The following is a 15,803-nucleotide window of genomic DNA, read 5'->3' as shown; positions in this document are numbered from 1 at the left end:
TTTTTATACAAGATATTGGGCAACTCCTTTTTTCTTTTAAACGCGTTTATGAGCATCAAAAACAAGTGGGTTGAAGATGACAGTGAAATTGTGAAGACAATTTTGGTTAAAGAATGGGAGTCAAATTATGTTCTACTGAATTGTGAAATTTGAGAAATGAAAACAAATAAAGTGAATTCAAGATTGATTTCTGTATTGCTGCATATTTTCCTTGACAAATCGATAATCCAAAATATAAGAACTATTTTTCTGGAAATCATTTTGCTTACCAAACCATCAAGAATTCAGCATTTCTAAGGAATTGCAAAGCCAACAGCAAAACATGGAGTTAAGCATATGTTTTAATTATTCTGCATAATTTTGTTTAGTTTATGGAAGTCTCTTGTCAGGCAAAACAAAATAATAAAATTTTTTAGTCAAACTATTGTAACTTTTATTGACATAGAATTCGTAGCAAATAAAAGGAGGTCTAATTTTCATATTACATCAGCAGAAATTGCCCACAAAATATAATCATACAAAAATACAGTAAAACTACAACTGCTTCTCAAATCACCTAGAAGAAATTGCTCATTCTGAGAGCCAAACAACAGCAGCAGCAAGCGCTTGAATGATTGTGGGCCTATCAGATTGGAAGATAACAAAGTACTAATATTAGTAAATTTTCTCCAGCAAAGTGCCAATTTCATCTATAACCAACCAAAAAAAAAAAGAGATATTTATGAAAAGGCAACATTGTCTGGTCTAAAATATAAAAATTGCCAAATCTTTATTCCTTGCAGTGGTGGAGGAGGTAGAAAACTAATCTAGGAAGGGCAAAATATATATCAGCATTACATGAATATAAAAATTTATTCATCTAGAATAATCACTGGTTCAAAAGTGCCTAAAAAACATTAATTAGTAGTTTGTAAGAGTTTTTGGGAGAAAAGCTAGATTGTAAACCAATTAGAAATTAAATAACTACATCAGTGAATTCTTCTGAAGCATAAAACCGTTGACACAAAATTAGATCAGTGAACTAATCGGTCAATCTAAATTGTTCGACATCGAATATTTATTCCGTTAAAATGCTAACAGTAAAATAATTATATTTGTAATCGGTCATAAATAAAAAAATCAATGATATTTGTAATATCGATTTTAATGAAACATAAGAAATTGTAATGTAAGTATGAATAATATAAGAGAATTATTAGATTTCAAAACTTTTGGGAGAGTTGAAACAATTGCTAGTAGAAAGAGAGAAAGGTTTTGCTATCTAATTTTTGGATCAAAATTTTCAAAAGGTAAGGAAAGGAAATATTTGGTTTCCAATCACATAATAGTTCATTGGGGAAAAAATTCCTTCGAAAGCTATTGATTTGATGTTAGAATCGCCTTGGTTTAGTTAGTCTACTACTTTACGTTACAATTGCAACGTTATTCTTTGTTTGGAAGAAAAAAAAAGTTATTAAGCTCTATCATTTTCTTACTGGATAGAATTGGGCAAGTTGGGATGCATAACACAAATATTTAGAAATATTTGGAAAAACAAATTACAAATCACAATAATTTTGCAAATTATCAATGTTAAGTTCTAATTAGTTCTAAAAAGAATAAGTTAGATGAAGGAATGTCTACAAAAATGTGAAATTTTCAAAGAGCAATTTATCAAAGACAGCATGCTACGGATTAGTGTGTGATATGAGAAACAGAGTATAAGTGCTTTTATAGGAACTTACTCAACGGAACTTCCTCCTCAGGCGAGTAGTCTTTACCCAGATTTTGTCGCAGGCACTTTCTATAAACTTGAAGTATGCATAGCGCCATGACTTCTTGAAGAGAAGGATTCCCAGAACTCCCAAGAGCCCGACAGCAAAACCCGGTCCTATTCCAGCATAAAACCAAGACCAATCAGATTCGCCGTGGCCTTCATCCTCATCATCAATAGGCCCATTTTTGGTAGGCAATTTGTGTTCCCAGCAGCTGTTTGGGAGCGGTTTGCCGCAGAGTCCACTGTTTCCTTCATAGATGGATGGATCGGTCAAGGTCTGAAGCTGATTTCCTGATGGTATTGGCCCTGAAAGTTTATTGTGTGACAAATTCAGAGAGTTCAATGAGTACAAATCAGATAAGCTTTCAGGGATTGCACCGAAGAGTGCATTCATTGATAGATCGAGTGTTTCAATTTGCTTCAAGTTGCCAATCTTATCAGGGATCTTTCCAGTCAAATGATTTTGTGAAAGATTCAAAACTTGCAATTGAACCAGCTCCATTATCTCATCAGGGATCTCACCAACTAAATTATTTGCTGAGAGGCTTACGGAATTAACAAAGAAAAGGCTCAATGCGTAATACTCAACTTCTCTTCCTCCCTTAATGTCTTCAAGCCTTTCTGGTTCATCAATGCCGCCATCTCCATGTAGCCCTGATACCATGGCACTAATGTTGTTAAAGCAGCGAGGAATAAATCCACTCAAGTTATTATGTGCTAAGTTCAGCACTCGAAGATGTGAGAGTTGGCAGAGTGTATCGGAAATAGGTCCGTGGAAGTTATTTGACTGAAATCTTAGAAACCATAAATTTGATAACCTTTCCCCAATCCAAGCTGGTATAATATCCTTCAGTCCATTGTCACCGAGATCAAGAGTTTGCAAATTTCTCAGATGCTGCATTGAGGCAGGGAGCTTCCCAACCAATTTGTTTCCATTCAAATGCAGAGCATCAAGTCGCCGCAAGTTACCCAGTGAACTTGGAATTTGACCGGATAGACTGTTATTTGCCAAGTTTAGGACCCACAGGTCTCGCAAGTTTCCTAGACACAGAGGAACACTTCCGGACAGAAGATTGTTGGATAGATCCAATTCTGATAAAGATTCCCACTTGCACAAGTTTTCAGGGATAGTACCTGTGAAACGGTTATCATTCAGATAGAGAGACGACAGCGCAGGTACAACCGTTTGACCAACTTCAAGCTGCGGAATATGTCCAGTAAGAAAATTGTGTGAAAGATCTAAACCTGAAATATCCAACGGAAATGATTTGAGAGATCCATCAAATTTGTTGGAGCTTAGAGATAGCTGTCGATAACGATAACGACTTGGTCTATGCTTCAATTGTTTGAACTCCAAAGGATTTCCAGTTAGGCTGTTGCTGGAGAGATCTACTGACGTAATATTATGACAAAGCACTCGAAACCAGCTGGGTATGGCATCTGCAATGCTCGCGTTCCGCATGTCTAACTCCTCAACCTCCTTCTGCGTCCGAAGCCAAGCTGGAAACCTGGGTCCCACAATGATGGATCGCATCTGAATTTCATGGAGTTGAAAAGGAGGAACCCACGAGGAGCTCACGTTCAGAGCGAGCGAGTTTCCTGTTAGGCCCAGTGACTTCAGCTCTCGGAGTTTCGCAAAATGGTCTTCAGATAGGACCCCAGTTAATGAATTGTCTCCAACTTCAAAATCTCGTAGCTTCGTCAGTTGCCAAAGATTGGTCGGTATGGTACCATTTAATTTATTAAAGGACAATAATAGGTTTGTTAATTTTGAAAGCTGGCCTATTTCACTTGGTATTGACCCTTGCAAATCATTACTACTCAGATCCAAATAAGTAAGATTTATAAGTTGGCCTATTTCACTTGGTATTGACCCTTGCACATTATTAAAACTCAGATCCAAATAAGTAAGATTGCTTGCTTTACAAAGTGATTTCAACGTTGAAACATCAAAGCGGTTTGAAGATAGATCTAGATGAACTAGAGAGGTCATTTGGTGAAACAGGCCATGAATTGGATCAGAAAGATTATTATGACCAAGACGAAAATCATGGAGGCCAGTAAGATTATGGAGCCAAGGAGGGACCGTGTAGTTGTTGAAATTATTTTCACTGAGATCAAGGAAAATAAGAGATGTGAAATTGACATGTGAAAGATGAGGATGGATGAAAAGACCACAACTATCCAAGTCTAGCATTGTTAGTGAAGGTAGCATGTTAATTGACTGTAACCCATCTTGAGTGGATGTAAGGTTCAACTGGGACAGGACTAGGCCTTTTAGAGAAGAGAGCCCAGCAACCCACCCGAGATCCTTAGTCCTCAACCAATTACTTACTGGGGAGGAACTTGAATATCCAAGATCCAAATACTGTAAATGCGAGAGGTTTCCTAAACGGTGGGGAATTTCACCACCAAATCCTGCGCTTGAGAGATTGAGGTATCTCAAGTTTTTCAACAATCCAAGGAATGCGGGAACTTGGATTCCTGAAAAATAATTCAAGCTCAAGTCCAAGTATCGCAAATCGGTCAAATTGACCAAAGATGGACTTAAATGGCCTCCCAATTGATTTTTGAGGTAATCATCATAATCAGAATAGGGTGGCACCGTATTGCGTAGATCAAGTTTCAAAACACTACCAGTGATTTTGTGGCAACTAATGCCTTCCCATGAGCAACATCCTTCTCCAATCCAAGAAGACAGACGATTTGATTCATCTATCAACCCATGCTTGAATAGAAGAAGAGCTTGTCGTTCATTCTCAATACACGAGACATTCGCATAATTATGAGCTTGTTTGCTGCTGCCAAAAGTGAATTGGTTGGTTACAAGAATAGAACTGAATAAGAAGAGTAGCAGTAAAGATGAAGAAGCACAAAGAAGATGATGCTCCATTGGATCTCTTTGCTATTATTGGTTTATTTGATATGGGAAGTTCAGATGGCCAGGTGGCCTTATTTATACACTTACAAAAAGCATCACTTCAATGTTCTGTGTTTGTAGGAAGTAGGATGGAACCATACAAAGGTGATAAAATGACGACGACTTGAAGTCTTCGTGGAAAAAAATTTGTTAACGTGGTGGAGGGGAAAGACGGTGTGGAAAATCCTTGCGTGCTTGTGGGGAAAATCCTTGGTGATATACAAATGTAAATATTAATTCATTTTTATTTGGATTTTAATTTGATTTGGATACCTACGTCACCACAGAAAATCAATCCTAACCTATTTTTTGTTATTCATATTAACTACTGATCGGGACACATTGTATGTGTTTATAAATAATTCAAGTTATGTTTAGTTGTAAAAATTAGTTTTACACTTTGAAAATTTATGTTTTATGAACTTTTGTGTGAAAAACAATAAACACGAGTAGTTAATTTTTTAATATCTGAATTCTGACTTCTGCAACATGTATTTGCTGAAAAGATGAGAGTTGCACACTTTATTTCATTATAATATTCGCCTAATAAAAATGCATTTGTCCCCTCAAACAAAATGATAAATCATTATGCTAGCTGTATGGTATAACTCCAATGTAGTAGCACAAGTGACACGCAGTCAAATCCCAAAAAAGGAATAATTTGGGTTTGCCAGCACTAAGCTGAAAAGGGCAAAAGGAAAATGTGGATTCTAATATTTAATTTGGCTTCTTATCCATAAGCCACATAGTAAGGGATAAATGATAATTAAGTCTAGATTTTTTGTATGCATCATTTGGGTGTATATTACTTTAGAGTTCAGACCTTGACTGCGTGTCGTGTCATATATATCTGCAAAAGTGCCGTTTTGTGATTGCTGATACAAAAGAGAGGGCAAAATGTGTTGGCATCTGGTTGTTGTTTGTGTATGTTTCCGGTAGGTGGGAGTTAAAAAAATGGTCTTATTGTACCAAGGAAAATGATGGACATGGCATGTAAATTTTTGTCAAATCCCAAAAAAAAAAAAAAGGTATTCTTGTCATTGTAATTTTTTTTTTTGTGGGCAAAATCACCCCATTTTATTGATTATCAGAAAACTCTGTTCTGTGCTATTTAGAATATCTAACAAATGATTAATATCTAACATTGTGAAAGTTTTTATTCCTACTATTGTTCAGTTCTTATTAAACTTCGAGTAAGCATCTGATCTAATCGAATTTGGCTGATGAAAAGAAAAGTAATTGGCTAGAAATATTAGTGGAATAGTACTATAGAAATGCTCCACAGGAATAGTACTATAGTAATTAGGTAGAAACCTTAGCGATTGTGACGTAGAAAATGCACTGACCCCCTAAACGATGCAACCCTGCTTAGACAGATATCCATCATTATCTAAAATTACCAGTTGATACACGAAATAATGCAAAATCTTGTACCAAAATATGTAGATAATATGACAACAATATGTACTTGAATATTTATCAAAAACGTTTTGTATAGATTTTGAATTTTTCTTTTAATGTAATTATTCATTATCAAAATTTGATCTTTCAAAAGTTTATATTGTTGAATAAGAGGTCTGAGCACTCAAAAAGCATTTATACCTAAAGTGAATTATACCTCTATTAGTTTCTCCTGAAGGGCATGTAAGCATAAAACTCCCCCTTTTTTTTTTTTTGTCTTCTTTGGGCTAATCTATATTTCTTTCTCCTAGGAAGACATTCTTTGACATTAATGTGGCATTATAAAGTTTTTCATAAGTAAAACATTTTAGTTGCTTTTAAATTATAAAGAAGATGAAGCTAAAAAAAAAAAAAGGAATAGACCAACAACCAAGAAAAACAAAGAAAATTTTCTAAATGCATAGCCTCCAAGATCAAGACGTCCACATATAGCGTTTCAAAGGGGTTAGAATAGTAGGTTTGGTGGTCCAATACTTTCACTTATTGCCGGGGCCTCAACCAAATTATATGATCTGTTCATGTCGGCAATTATATGGGTCAGTTTAGAAGGAAAACAACTCCTAGCATCAAGCCACCAAATTCTTAGGCAATGACGTTAAATTCAAAATTCTATCCAAAAAGTCAATCCATGTCTGGTTGACAGAAAAAATTCTATACTTTGCGGTCACTACTACATAGAATCTAAATCCCTTAAGCTGCTATAGAATGTAGTTGGATATTTAATATTTTATACCTAATACCATTATTTGGAAAGAAATAATCACGAATTTGTTGGGATAAGCAATCTAAGAATCACTCAAGGAAATTGATTCAATTGCTATTCTTGTGGTTCATAGATAGTATTTAGTTTATTGTTGTAAGGAATATATAAGGTAATTTTTCTGATTTATTTTACGATAAGACCAGTATTTCTATCACAGCCAACTCTTTCCGTGAATCATGAGCGACAATTCACCATGACTAACTATTTGATTTATGTATCAGGGAAATTGCTTTGGTATTGGTCATCTGGAAAGTAAGCTTAGATAAAGCGTCAGCTACAGTAATAAATATTTGTAGAATATTGTAGATAAACTAAGTAGAACTGAGAGTCTTTATGACTAACAACTTGATTTATTTATCAAGGATACTGCTTTGGTATTGGTCATCTATGAAGTAAGCTCAGATAAAGCATCAGCTACAATAATAAATGTTTGTAGAAAATTGTAGATAAAACAAGTACGACTGAAAGTCTTTATCGCTAGCGACCTGATTTATTTATCAAGGAAATTGATTTGGTATTGGTCATCTATAAAGTAAGCTTGGATAAAATATCACCTACAGTAATAGTAGAAAATTACAGTTAAAATGAGTATGACTGAAAGTCTTCATGGAAAGTCTGTAGAGTGATGCTTTCCTTTATCAATTGGTATCAAAATTAATGGCATGGACCACTTAATTAATGGCTGGTTGAATTTTTTTTTTTATAGAAAAAAATTTCATTAATAGATTGCTGGAAATCATCCAGCATGATTTGATTTACATCACTTGATTTATATCACTGTCCTAATGACAGGTAAAACATGCATCACAAATTATAGATCTGCAATAGATACAGTATATTTGAAAAATACAAGAAATCTATCAATTGTTTTCCAATAGATTAATCAATGCAACTCCTCTTGGATGCATGTTTTATTCGCTAGATATGCTAGTCAACGGTTTGAAACTCCAATATTGGCTGGCTGAATTAGTCCATCTTTAAGAATAAACCAACCAAATTTTACAAAATAGGATCCACATACTTTGTTAATCGGATGATCCTGCGATGTTCTTCATTAAAGTGGACAATTTACACACACAAAAAAGATTTAAACTTTATCTCATGAAAACTCTTTCCAACATTTGTATGGATCTATGTCTCTTTCTCTGGTGATTTAAACTTTATCTCTTGAAAACTCTTTGCAATATTTGCATGGGTCTACATGTCTCTTTGCAATATATAACGTTCCAAGTTGGGTAGAAAATTGGCGGCTGTGCCGGGTCCAAGTCCTCGTCAATGGGAGTCTTGACACACCATGGAAAATTTTTATTTTCTTACCGACAAAATCCTTAGAGACATATTTTGTACTGACCTAATGGTAATTTTGATTCTCTATCAGTTGGTTGTGGAATTGATTTTCTGATTTATGACCCTCACGTTTGCAATCTAAATTAATTTAAAAATGTTTGACTTAAAATCACCAAAGCTATTGAAATTTTGTCACACATCCTAAATTTGATAGGTTTACATTAAAGAAGCAAGTCAATAAGGTTTCCATGAGATAAGAACAACAAAATCTAAAGCACGAAGGACAGTATTCTGCATTGCATTTTGGATAGTTACAAAAAAAACGGTGCACATTTATCAAAAAAGTTTTGTATAGATTTTGAATTTTTTTTATGTACTTGTTCATTATCAAAATTTGATCTTTCAAAAGTTTATATTGTTGAATAAGAGGCCTGAGCACTCAAAAAGCATTTATACCTAAAGTGAATTATATATAGTGCGACAGATAGCTTAATTGGATGACTTCTATTAGTTTCTCCTGAAGGGCATGTAAGCATAAATCTCTCTTTTTTTTTTTCTCTTCTTTGAGCTAATCTATATTTCTTTCTCCTAGGTAGACATTCTTTGACATTATAAAGTTTTTCATAAGTAAAACATTTTAGTTGCTTTTAAATTATAAAGAAGATGAAGCTCAAAAAAAAAAAAAGAATAGACTAACAACCTAGAATGGAAATATCAAACCGAAAAAAAAACAAAGAAAAATTCCTAAATGTATAGCCTCCAAGAACAAGACGTCCAATACAAATAGCGTTTCAAAGGGGCTAGAACAGTAGTAGGTTTGGTGGTCCAATACTTTCACTTATTGTAGGGGCCTCAACCAAATTATATGATCTGTTCATGTCGGCAATTATATGGGTCATTTTAGAAGGAAAACAACTCCTAGCATCAAGCCATCAAATTCTTGGGCAATTATGACAGCAGTCTGCAATTATTGGGCAAAATTCTATCCAAAAAGTCAATCCATGTCTGGTTGACAGAAAAAATTCCCAATGACGTGTCAATTGTATACATGTAGATAGGGAAAAGTCTCCAATTGGGTGAAGACTTTGAAAAGTTTACAAGCATAAATGGACGCTGTTTCGATGGATACATACTTGTAAATGAGTGGCTAATATGATGCGACATATAGGTAGGGATGGCAACGGGGCAGGTGACCACGGGGGCTCTCGGGGCGGGGGTTGGGGCAGGGGGGAATTTTTTTCCCCTGTTTAGAAACGGGGTGGGGGGCAGGGGAGTATACCCTCATCCCATCCCCCGCCCCGCCACTCGCAAAAAAAAATTATATATATAAATATATATAGATATAATAATATATAATATGTAATTTAATTAGTTATAAACTTATGATAATGATATTATTAGTTAGATGTATTATATAATGTATATTAGTGTATGTAATATAATTGATATTATCAATTATACGAATAATTAGACATGTCTACTAATAGAATTTATTAATTAGTTATACTAAATTTACTAATACATTTATACTAAATTTTTAATTACACTTAATAGAATAACATTTTTTCTCAAAAAAAAGCACAAACACAATAATGAATTAGTGATTGTATTTGTACCAAAAGTGAAAACTTAACTATTTTAATTGTATTTATTTCATCATGTTGGATTGTATTCAAATAACTTTTGTTTGATTGTTTTTATGAGTTTCAAATGTAAAATTACAATGAATAATAACTTGATGATGTGTTGATATTTTAATAGTTGATTATTTATTAAAATTTAACCATAATAAAATTTTATTAACCACCCCGAAGAAAAAATTTTATTAAAGCGGGGCGGGGCGGGGGTAGTGGGAGGCGGGGGACGGGGGAAATTAATAAGCAACTGGGCGGCTGGCGGGGGAGGGGTCCCCCACCCCAACCCCGTCCCGTTGCCATCCCTACATATAGGTTTTATCCTGCTATCACAGGTTGTACTAGGGACAAAATTGTCATAGTAAATTTGGCACAACTAATAGTAAGTTTTTGCACAAAACAAATAGCTTTTATTATTTATTGTAACTTGCTATTTAAATATCAAATCTTACTAGATTTTTTAGCAAAAATTACCATTTTTTTTTATATAAAAGATACGATTTCTCAAGAAAAACTTATGACTTCATTAACAAATCTTACCACTTTTTTTAGTAAATGTTACTATATCATTAACAAAACCTTTCTATTTTTCAAACAAAACATCACATTTTTTTTACAAAATTTGCCACTTTTTGAAACAAAATTTATGACTTTGCTAATAAATTTTAACATTTTTTCATGTATAATATACCAGTAAAGATCTAAATAATGATAAGATTGATTACTATTGCCAAATGGGAATTGGCTGGAGACTTGAATAAGAGCTGAATAAGAACAATAGCAGTAAACACGAATATAAATACCAAGAAGATGCACCATTGGATATTTGATAAAGCTAGCTCAGATGGGTGGGTCATTTAAATGCTAGTAGAAATTGCTGATAAAGACGACTACATAAAATTCTTCATGGAAAGTTGATAGCTTGCTCTTGAGAGTGATGTATATATTTCGTTTTTCATCACAATTATTAGTATGAACCAGTTACCAGTCCATCGACGACTTGGGACAGGGATCGTTGTCAGGTTAACCGTCTTGAACGATTTTTGTTAATATATTAAATAATAAGTTAGGTAGTCAATGAAAGTCCCCATACGCTGTGGAAAAAAAATCCTTGGAGACATATTCTAGATTCAATTAATAGAAATGTTCATTCCCTATCAGTTGGTTGATTTACTGATTTACGCTACCACAAAATTTCCACCCTCTTTTTTGCAATTTAAATTAATACGAAATGTTTGATAGAAAATCACCAAACCAATTGAAAATTTGTCAAATGGGAATAACAAATGTTTTGGGGCTTGAACCATTTTCATCTTTAAAGTTTCCTTGAAGACATATTTAGACCTAACAGTTTCAAATTTTTATCAATTCTCTATAATTGACGACAAATCAAATAATTTGGATACCAAAAAAAAAAAAAAAAGAGCTTGGCAAATAATGAATTAAGTTTTTGTACACTATTAGTGTAAATATTTTTTACACTAATAGTGGTAGATGTATGCTACCTTTGAAAAAACTGAATTTCAAATTTAAAATTAAATTATGTAGCATTTATCCAATATAACTTGAGTATCACTGGCAGTGCATAAAAAAATTACACCTTATTATGTAAAGTATCTTTATTCGCCCATCTCATTTTTTTTTCTCATTTAGTCCCTTTCCTTTTTCTCGAACACAAAGTAATTTTTATTAATAATTTTAGTTTCTTCCACCATCAAATCCAGCAGTGCTAAAGGATGTGACCAAAATTTCAACTGGTCTCTTGAAAAAAAAAGCACGATCTTTACTTTCTTCCCATCTGTTTTCATTTTTAAATATGTCCCTCCTTCTTATTATTATTATTATTTTTTTGTTTTCACGTTCTTCAACAATTCCTTCCACTACGGATTGGGTTACCAAATTATATTTCATCATAATGGTTTCGATGCCTCTGGCCTTATACCCTCCTTCTCCTTATTCATAGTCATTCTTGGGCTTGGATAATTGAAGAATTACAACCAATAATGTGCATCAATAAATTTATTTATTTATGTAAATGCAAGATTTTTGTTTAGTGGATTATAATTTATAGCTATTTTGTTTCCCTGGTCAGTCATGCAAGTAAAAATTTTTTTTTGGGTGCAAGTAAACGATTAAGTATTTACCTAATGACAACATAGAAAAAGCAATGCACTTAAGATGCAAAAGAACAGGGGTAAATTATGATTGAACAACCTCAAGGGGCTAATTCCTAATTTAATATAATTGCCTATCCTTTGTGTTCTTAACGTTGCTGGGAGGGTCTGGTCCTGAGTCGTGACTCAGCATCGGAAATTCTGACGCCAGAGGAATGTTTATTAAACAAATTTGGTTTTAAGGAAAAAGATTCCCACTTTGGAGCTTTTTTGAATATTGTGGTTTAATCCCCGCATGGTTTTAAAATTGATTTTCTGATTTATGTTTGCTAGATAAACAAATTTTGATCCTCTCTTTTGAAGTTAAATTAACATGGGAGTTTCCTACAAGAAATCAGCAAATCAATTGAATATTTGTCAAATATTTTAAGCTTTTGTTTCCTTATAAAATTACAAGTAACCCACAATGGTGGGAGTAAAATAAATGATTACAATTCAACAATATAACAAAAATTACATTATTAATAAGTACTAATAAAGTTTCTAAATGCATCTGATGCTTCTACAGCTGTTTCTCTTAACGATCACTTACAGTTTTGTTGGAGATAAGTGAATCATTCAAATCTTGAGTGAATATTCTGGTGTTTGAATTCTTCAAAACTCCATAAGGCAGCTACAGTGGTGGTTCCTTAAGGTTTAACCGTTGTGCATTTCTAAGGTAGCTGTTCGAAGCACAGTTTACAAAATACGGGACAAATATAATATACGGTATTACTCAGTGTTTTAAAAACCGGACCGGAGCCAAGGCCGGTTCCCGGTCTTTGCTTTCCAGTGCCGGACAAATGTAGCTATAGTCAGTGTTTTAAAAATCGGACCGGACCAGCTGGTTCGACCAGTCGGATCGCGAATCGGCCTTGGCTCTGGTCCAGTTCATGCTTTGGGTTGATTATACTTAAAAACCAGATTGAACCTTTTGAACCAGATTGAACCGTTGAACCGGCAGGTTTTTTGTTTTTTTCTATTAACTTGAAATATTTTTTTTAAAAAAAGAATATGTTTTCCTTAACCCTAAAAACTAATTATTAAATGCTACATTCACTCACTTTCTTCTCATTTTTTTGCCTCTTATCAAGTTTGTATTTTTATTTTCTATTTTCTTGACTTCCTCCAAATTCAAAACTTCTTTTTTTCTTAAGTTGCAATAACTAAATATCAAATTTTTTGAGTTTTATTTAACATTATTTTTTTGGTAAATTCAATTAAGATTGAGATAAAATTTATTTGTTTTAACTTATAATTTAAAAAATTTATTTGTGAAAATCCTTAAAAAATGTATTTGTGAAAATCCAACTTCTTTGAAAATATTAATTTTTTCATCATATAAAGTCTTAAATTAGTCCAATGCATGTCTTATTTTGTGCATATATATTTATATAAATTATTTTATACAAAATTCATTGAACCAGGGTTGAACCGGTCCGACCGATTGAATCTTGACCCGAACACTTCATGGGTTCAATTAACGGTCTGAGTTTTAAAACGTTGGTTATAGTTCACTTTCCATATGCAAGGCGAATACCAAATTGCGGCCCGTTAGTGTATTTATTCAACTCCTTAAGTCATTTCTTCGTGATGAACTAATTAAAGCTTGTATTTGCCTTTGGACTTACATTTTCGTTTCTTCTTCTTTTAGCTTTTTTTTCCTTTTGGTACATTTTTTTCCTGTTTAGATGTTTTTCTTATTTATTAATGCATTCACACAAAATTGAAATACTAATGCATCGGATTGGAATTCAGTCGGATAGGTTCACGTATACATGTGCTGAAAGCTTGCGTTGCTGCTGAGACATTAGGCTTATTGAAGTCCCTAAAATACCCTTTTGGGTTTCTCGATTAGGAGCATGATGAAAATTATGCGGTGGCGCCGCTGTTGAGTTCCTTGATTGGAATCGAAATATAAGTTTAAGGATTAAATTGGCTACAAATACTATATAGGGACTAAATCGACAAAAAATAAAAGTTTAGGGACTAAATTGGCTATTTCCCCTAATTGGAGGTACCAATTATATTGAATTTAGATTAAGAGCAGGGTGACAGTTAGAATTCCACAATCAATTAGGCGCCAAAAGTTGTATACATTTTGGATAATTGTGGTACTTGTTGTCTTGATAATAAGATATTACAATAATTCTTATTTAAGCGTTTGTATACACACAAAGTATGTAAAACAATGGAGGAAAAGAAAAAGAAAAAGGAAAGGAAAGGCAACATCAGAAAAGGCCTTAAAACTAAATAAATTCACTCGTAGTTTTCGCCGATGTGGATCCGGACTGGGATCCACTTCCGGCACCGGATTAAACTACCGCCAAATTTCCAAAGTTAGCCAGCTTAACAGATGATGCTGTGTTCTTTATGGAACCAGCATTAGTTGGCCTCCAAGTGTGTTGGCAAAGAGTTTTTTTGGTCCTGTTGAGAGCTTTAAGCTTCTCAATCAAACAATGACGCTTTGCGTAGCAAAACGGAAAAAGCTAGAATAAGCTAATTTATTATGGTCATACTAATACTTCCTTAGCTTCAAATTTTTTTTTTCACATTTCGGGAATTTAACTTTTTAAAAATAGTGTTTTGATTGTGATTTTTATACTTCTCTTTCCAATCTTACTCTCCAAAATTCCAAATTTGAATATGAATGTAATATGCATATTACTCTCCAAAATGTAAAAGAAGGGATAATATAGGGAAAAGAGGTTATCCTGCAAAATTGTCAAAACTAATAGGTTAGTAGACAAATGATGTTTAAATTTAAAATTTAATAGAATAGTAGGCAAGCATGCTCATGGTTTAAGGATTAAAGTAGGATGAATTTCATATTTTATTGATTAAAGTAGTATCCAATGTTAAAATCTAAGAACTAAAGTGGGGGTAGATTTCATACTTTAAAAAATAAAGTGCCCAATAATATTGGATATGGAGTGCTGAAGGATTGTTCATGGATATGGAGAAAAGTGTTGCAATTGAGAACTGTCATTTATCCTTTTCTGCAAGTGAGATTGGAAATGGTCAGAATACCTTTTTTTGGTGTGTTTGGTACCCGTTGGAGCGTTTGCATCTCAAATTTTCTGAACATTTGCTGAATAATTTAAGGTTAACCAAGGATTCAAAGGTGGCGGAATTCATTGATTGGGATAGATGGAAGCGCCCCTCTGGGAGAAGATGTTCACAGGAGATCAAGGAACAGTGTCAATCGACTGCTGTCTCCTTGTTACAAAATTTACATAGGGATGATCATGTAAGCTGGACTGAAACTTTAACTGGTGAGTTTAATATTAAATATGCATTTAAACAGTTTATTGAATCTGGAAACAGGATGCAGTGGTATACATTAGTGTGGGGGAAAGGTTATGCATTTGTTTTCTGTGATGTAGATGATGAAACACTAGAACATTTGGCTTTTGAATGTGACTTCAGCCGTAGTTTTTGGGGCAAGATTCAAAAGTTGTGCATATTGTATAGGGAAAATTTGGTATGGCAAGAAGTATATTGGTGGAGCAAGCGTAATACATCTAATTCTTTTTGTCACAAGTTAAGGAGGTTAGCTCTATCCGCGACCCAGCATCATCTTTGGCAGGCAAGGAATAAAATGGTGTTTCAGCAGGTTGTGAGTAGGATTGTGAATGCTATTCGATTGATAGTTGTTTCTTGGTCTAAGATAACAAGGATCAACTGGGATTTAGTTCTTGAGTGGGGTTTTGACCAAAGCTGTCGTAGTTAGCTTACTTGTTTCTGCACTGCTTTTCTTAACTTCATTTGAAGAGTGTTTAGGACTAGTCTTAGTTGATGTAAATAAGAGGAGTTTCGTCCAGTGTAA

At 33.7% G+C, this 15,803-nt stretch overlaps 2 protein-coding genes across 2 annotated transcripts; one reads left to right on the top strand and one right to left on the bottom strand.

Annotated features, from left to right (window-relative positions):
• Window positions 1-473: 473 nt before the first annotated feature.
• Window positions 474-4,649, bottom strand: LOC113716520 (receptor-like protein EIX2). Its single transcript, XM_072072129.1, has 2 exons — window positions 1,725-4,649; window positions 474-622 (listed from the first exon to the last, which is right to left on the bottom strand). The coding sequence occupies exon 1, from the start codon at window positions 4,647-4,649 to the stop codon at window positions 1,725-1,727; it is 2,925 nt and encodes a 974-aa protein (XP_071928230.1). The 3' UTR covers window positions 474-622.
• A 10,281-nt stretch (window positions 4,650-14,930) lies between these two features.
• On the top strand, window positions 14,931-15,707 carry LOC113718480 (uncharacterized). The gene has a single exon (XM_072072128.1). It carries the CDS (start codon window positions 14,931-14,933, stop codon window positions 15,705-15,707), a length of 777 nt encoding a protein of 258 aa, XP_071928229.1.
• The last annotated feature ends 96 nt before the right edge of the window (window positions 15,708-15,803 follow it).

This window comes from Coffea arabica, chromosome 11e (assembly GCF_036785885.1).
Source record: "Coffea arabica cultivar ET-39 chromosome 11e, Coffea Arabica ET-39 HiFi, whole genome shotgun sequence".
NCBI lineage: Eukaryota > Viridiplantae > Streptophyta > Magnoliopsida > Gentianales > Rubiaceae > Coffea > Coffea arabica.
This window is presented reverse-complemented; position numbering and strand designations above follow the sequence as displayed.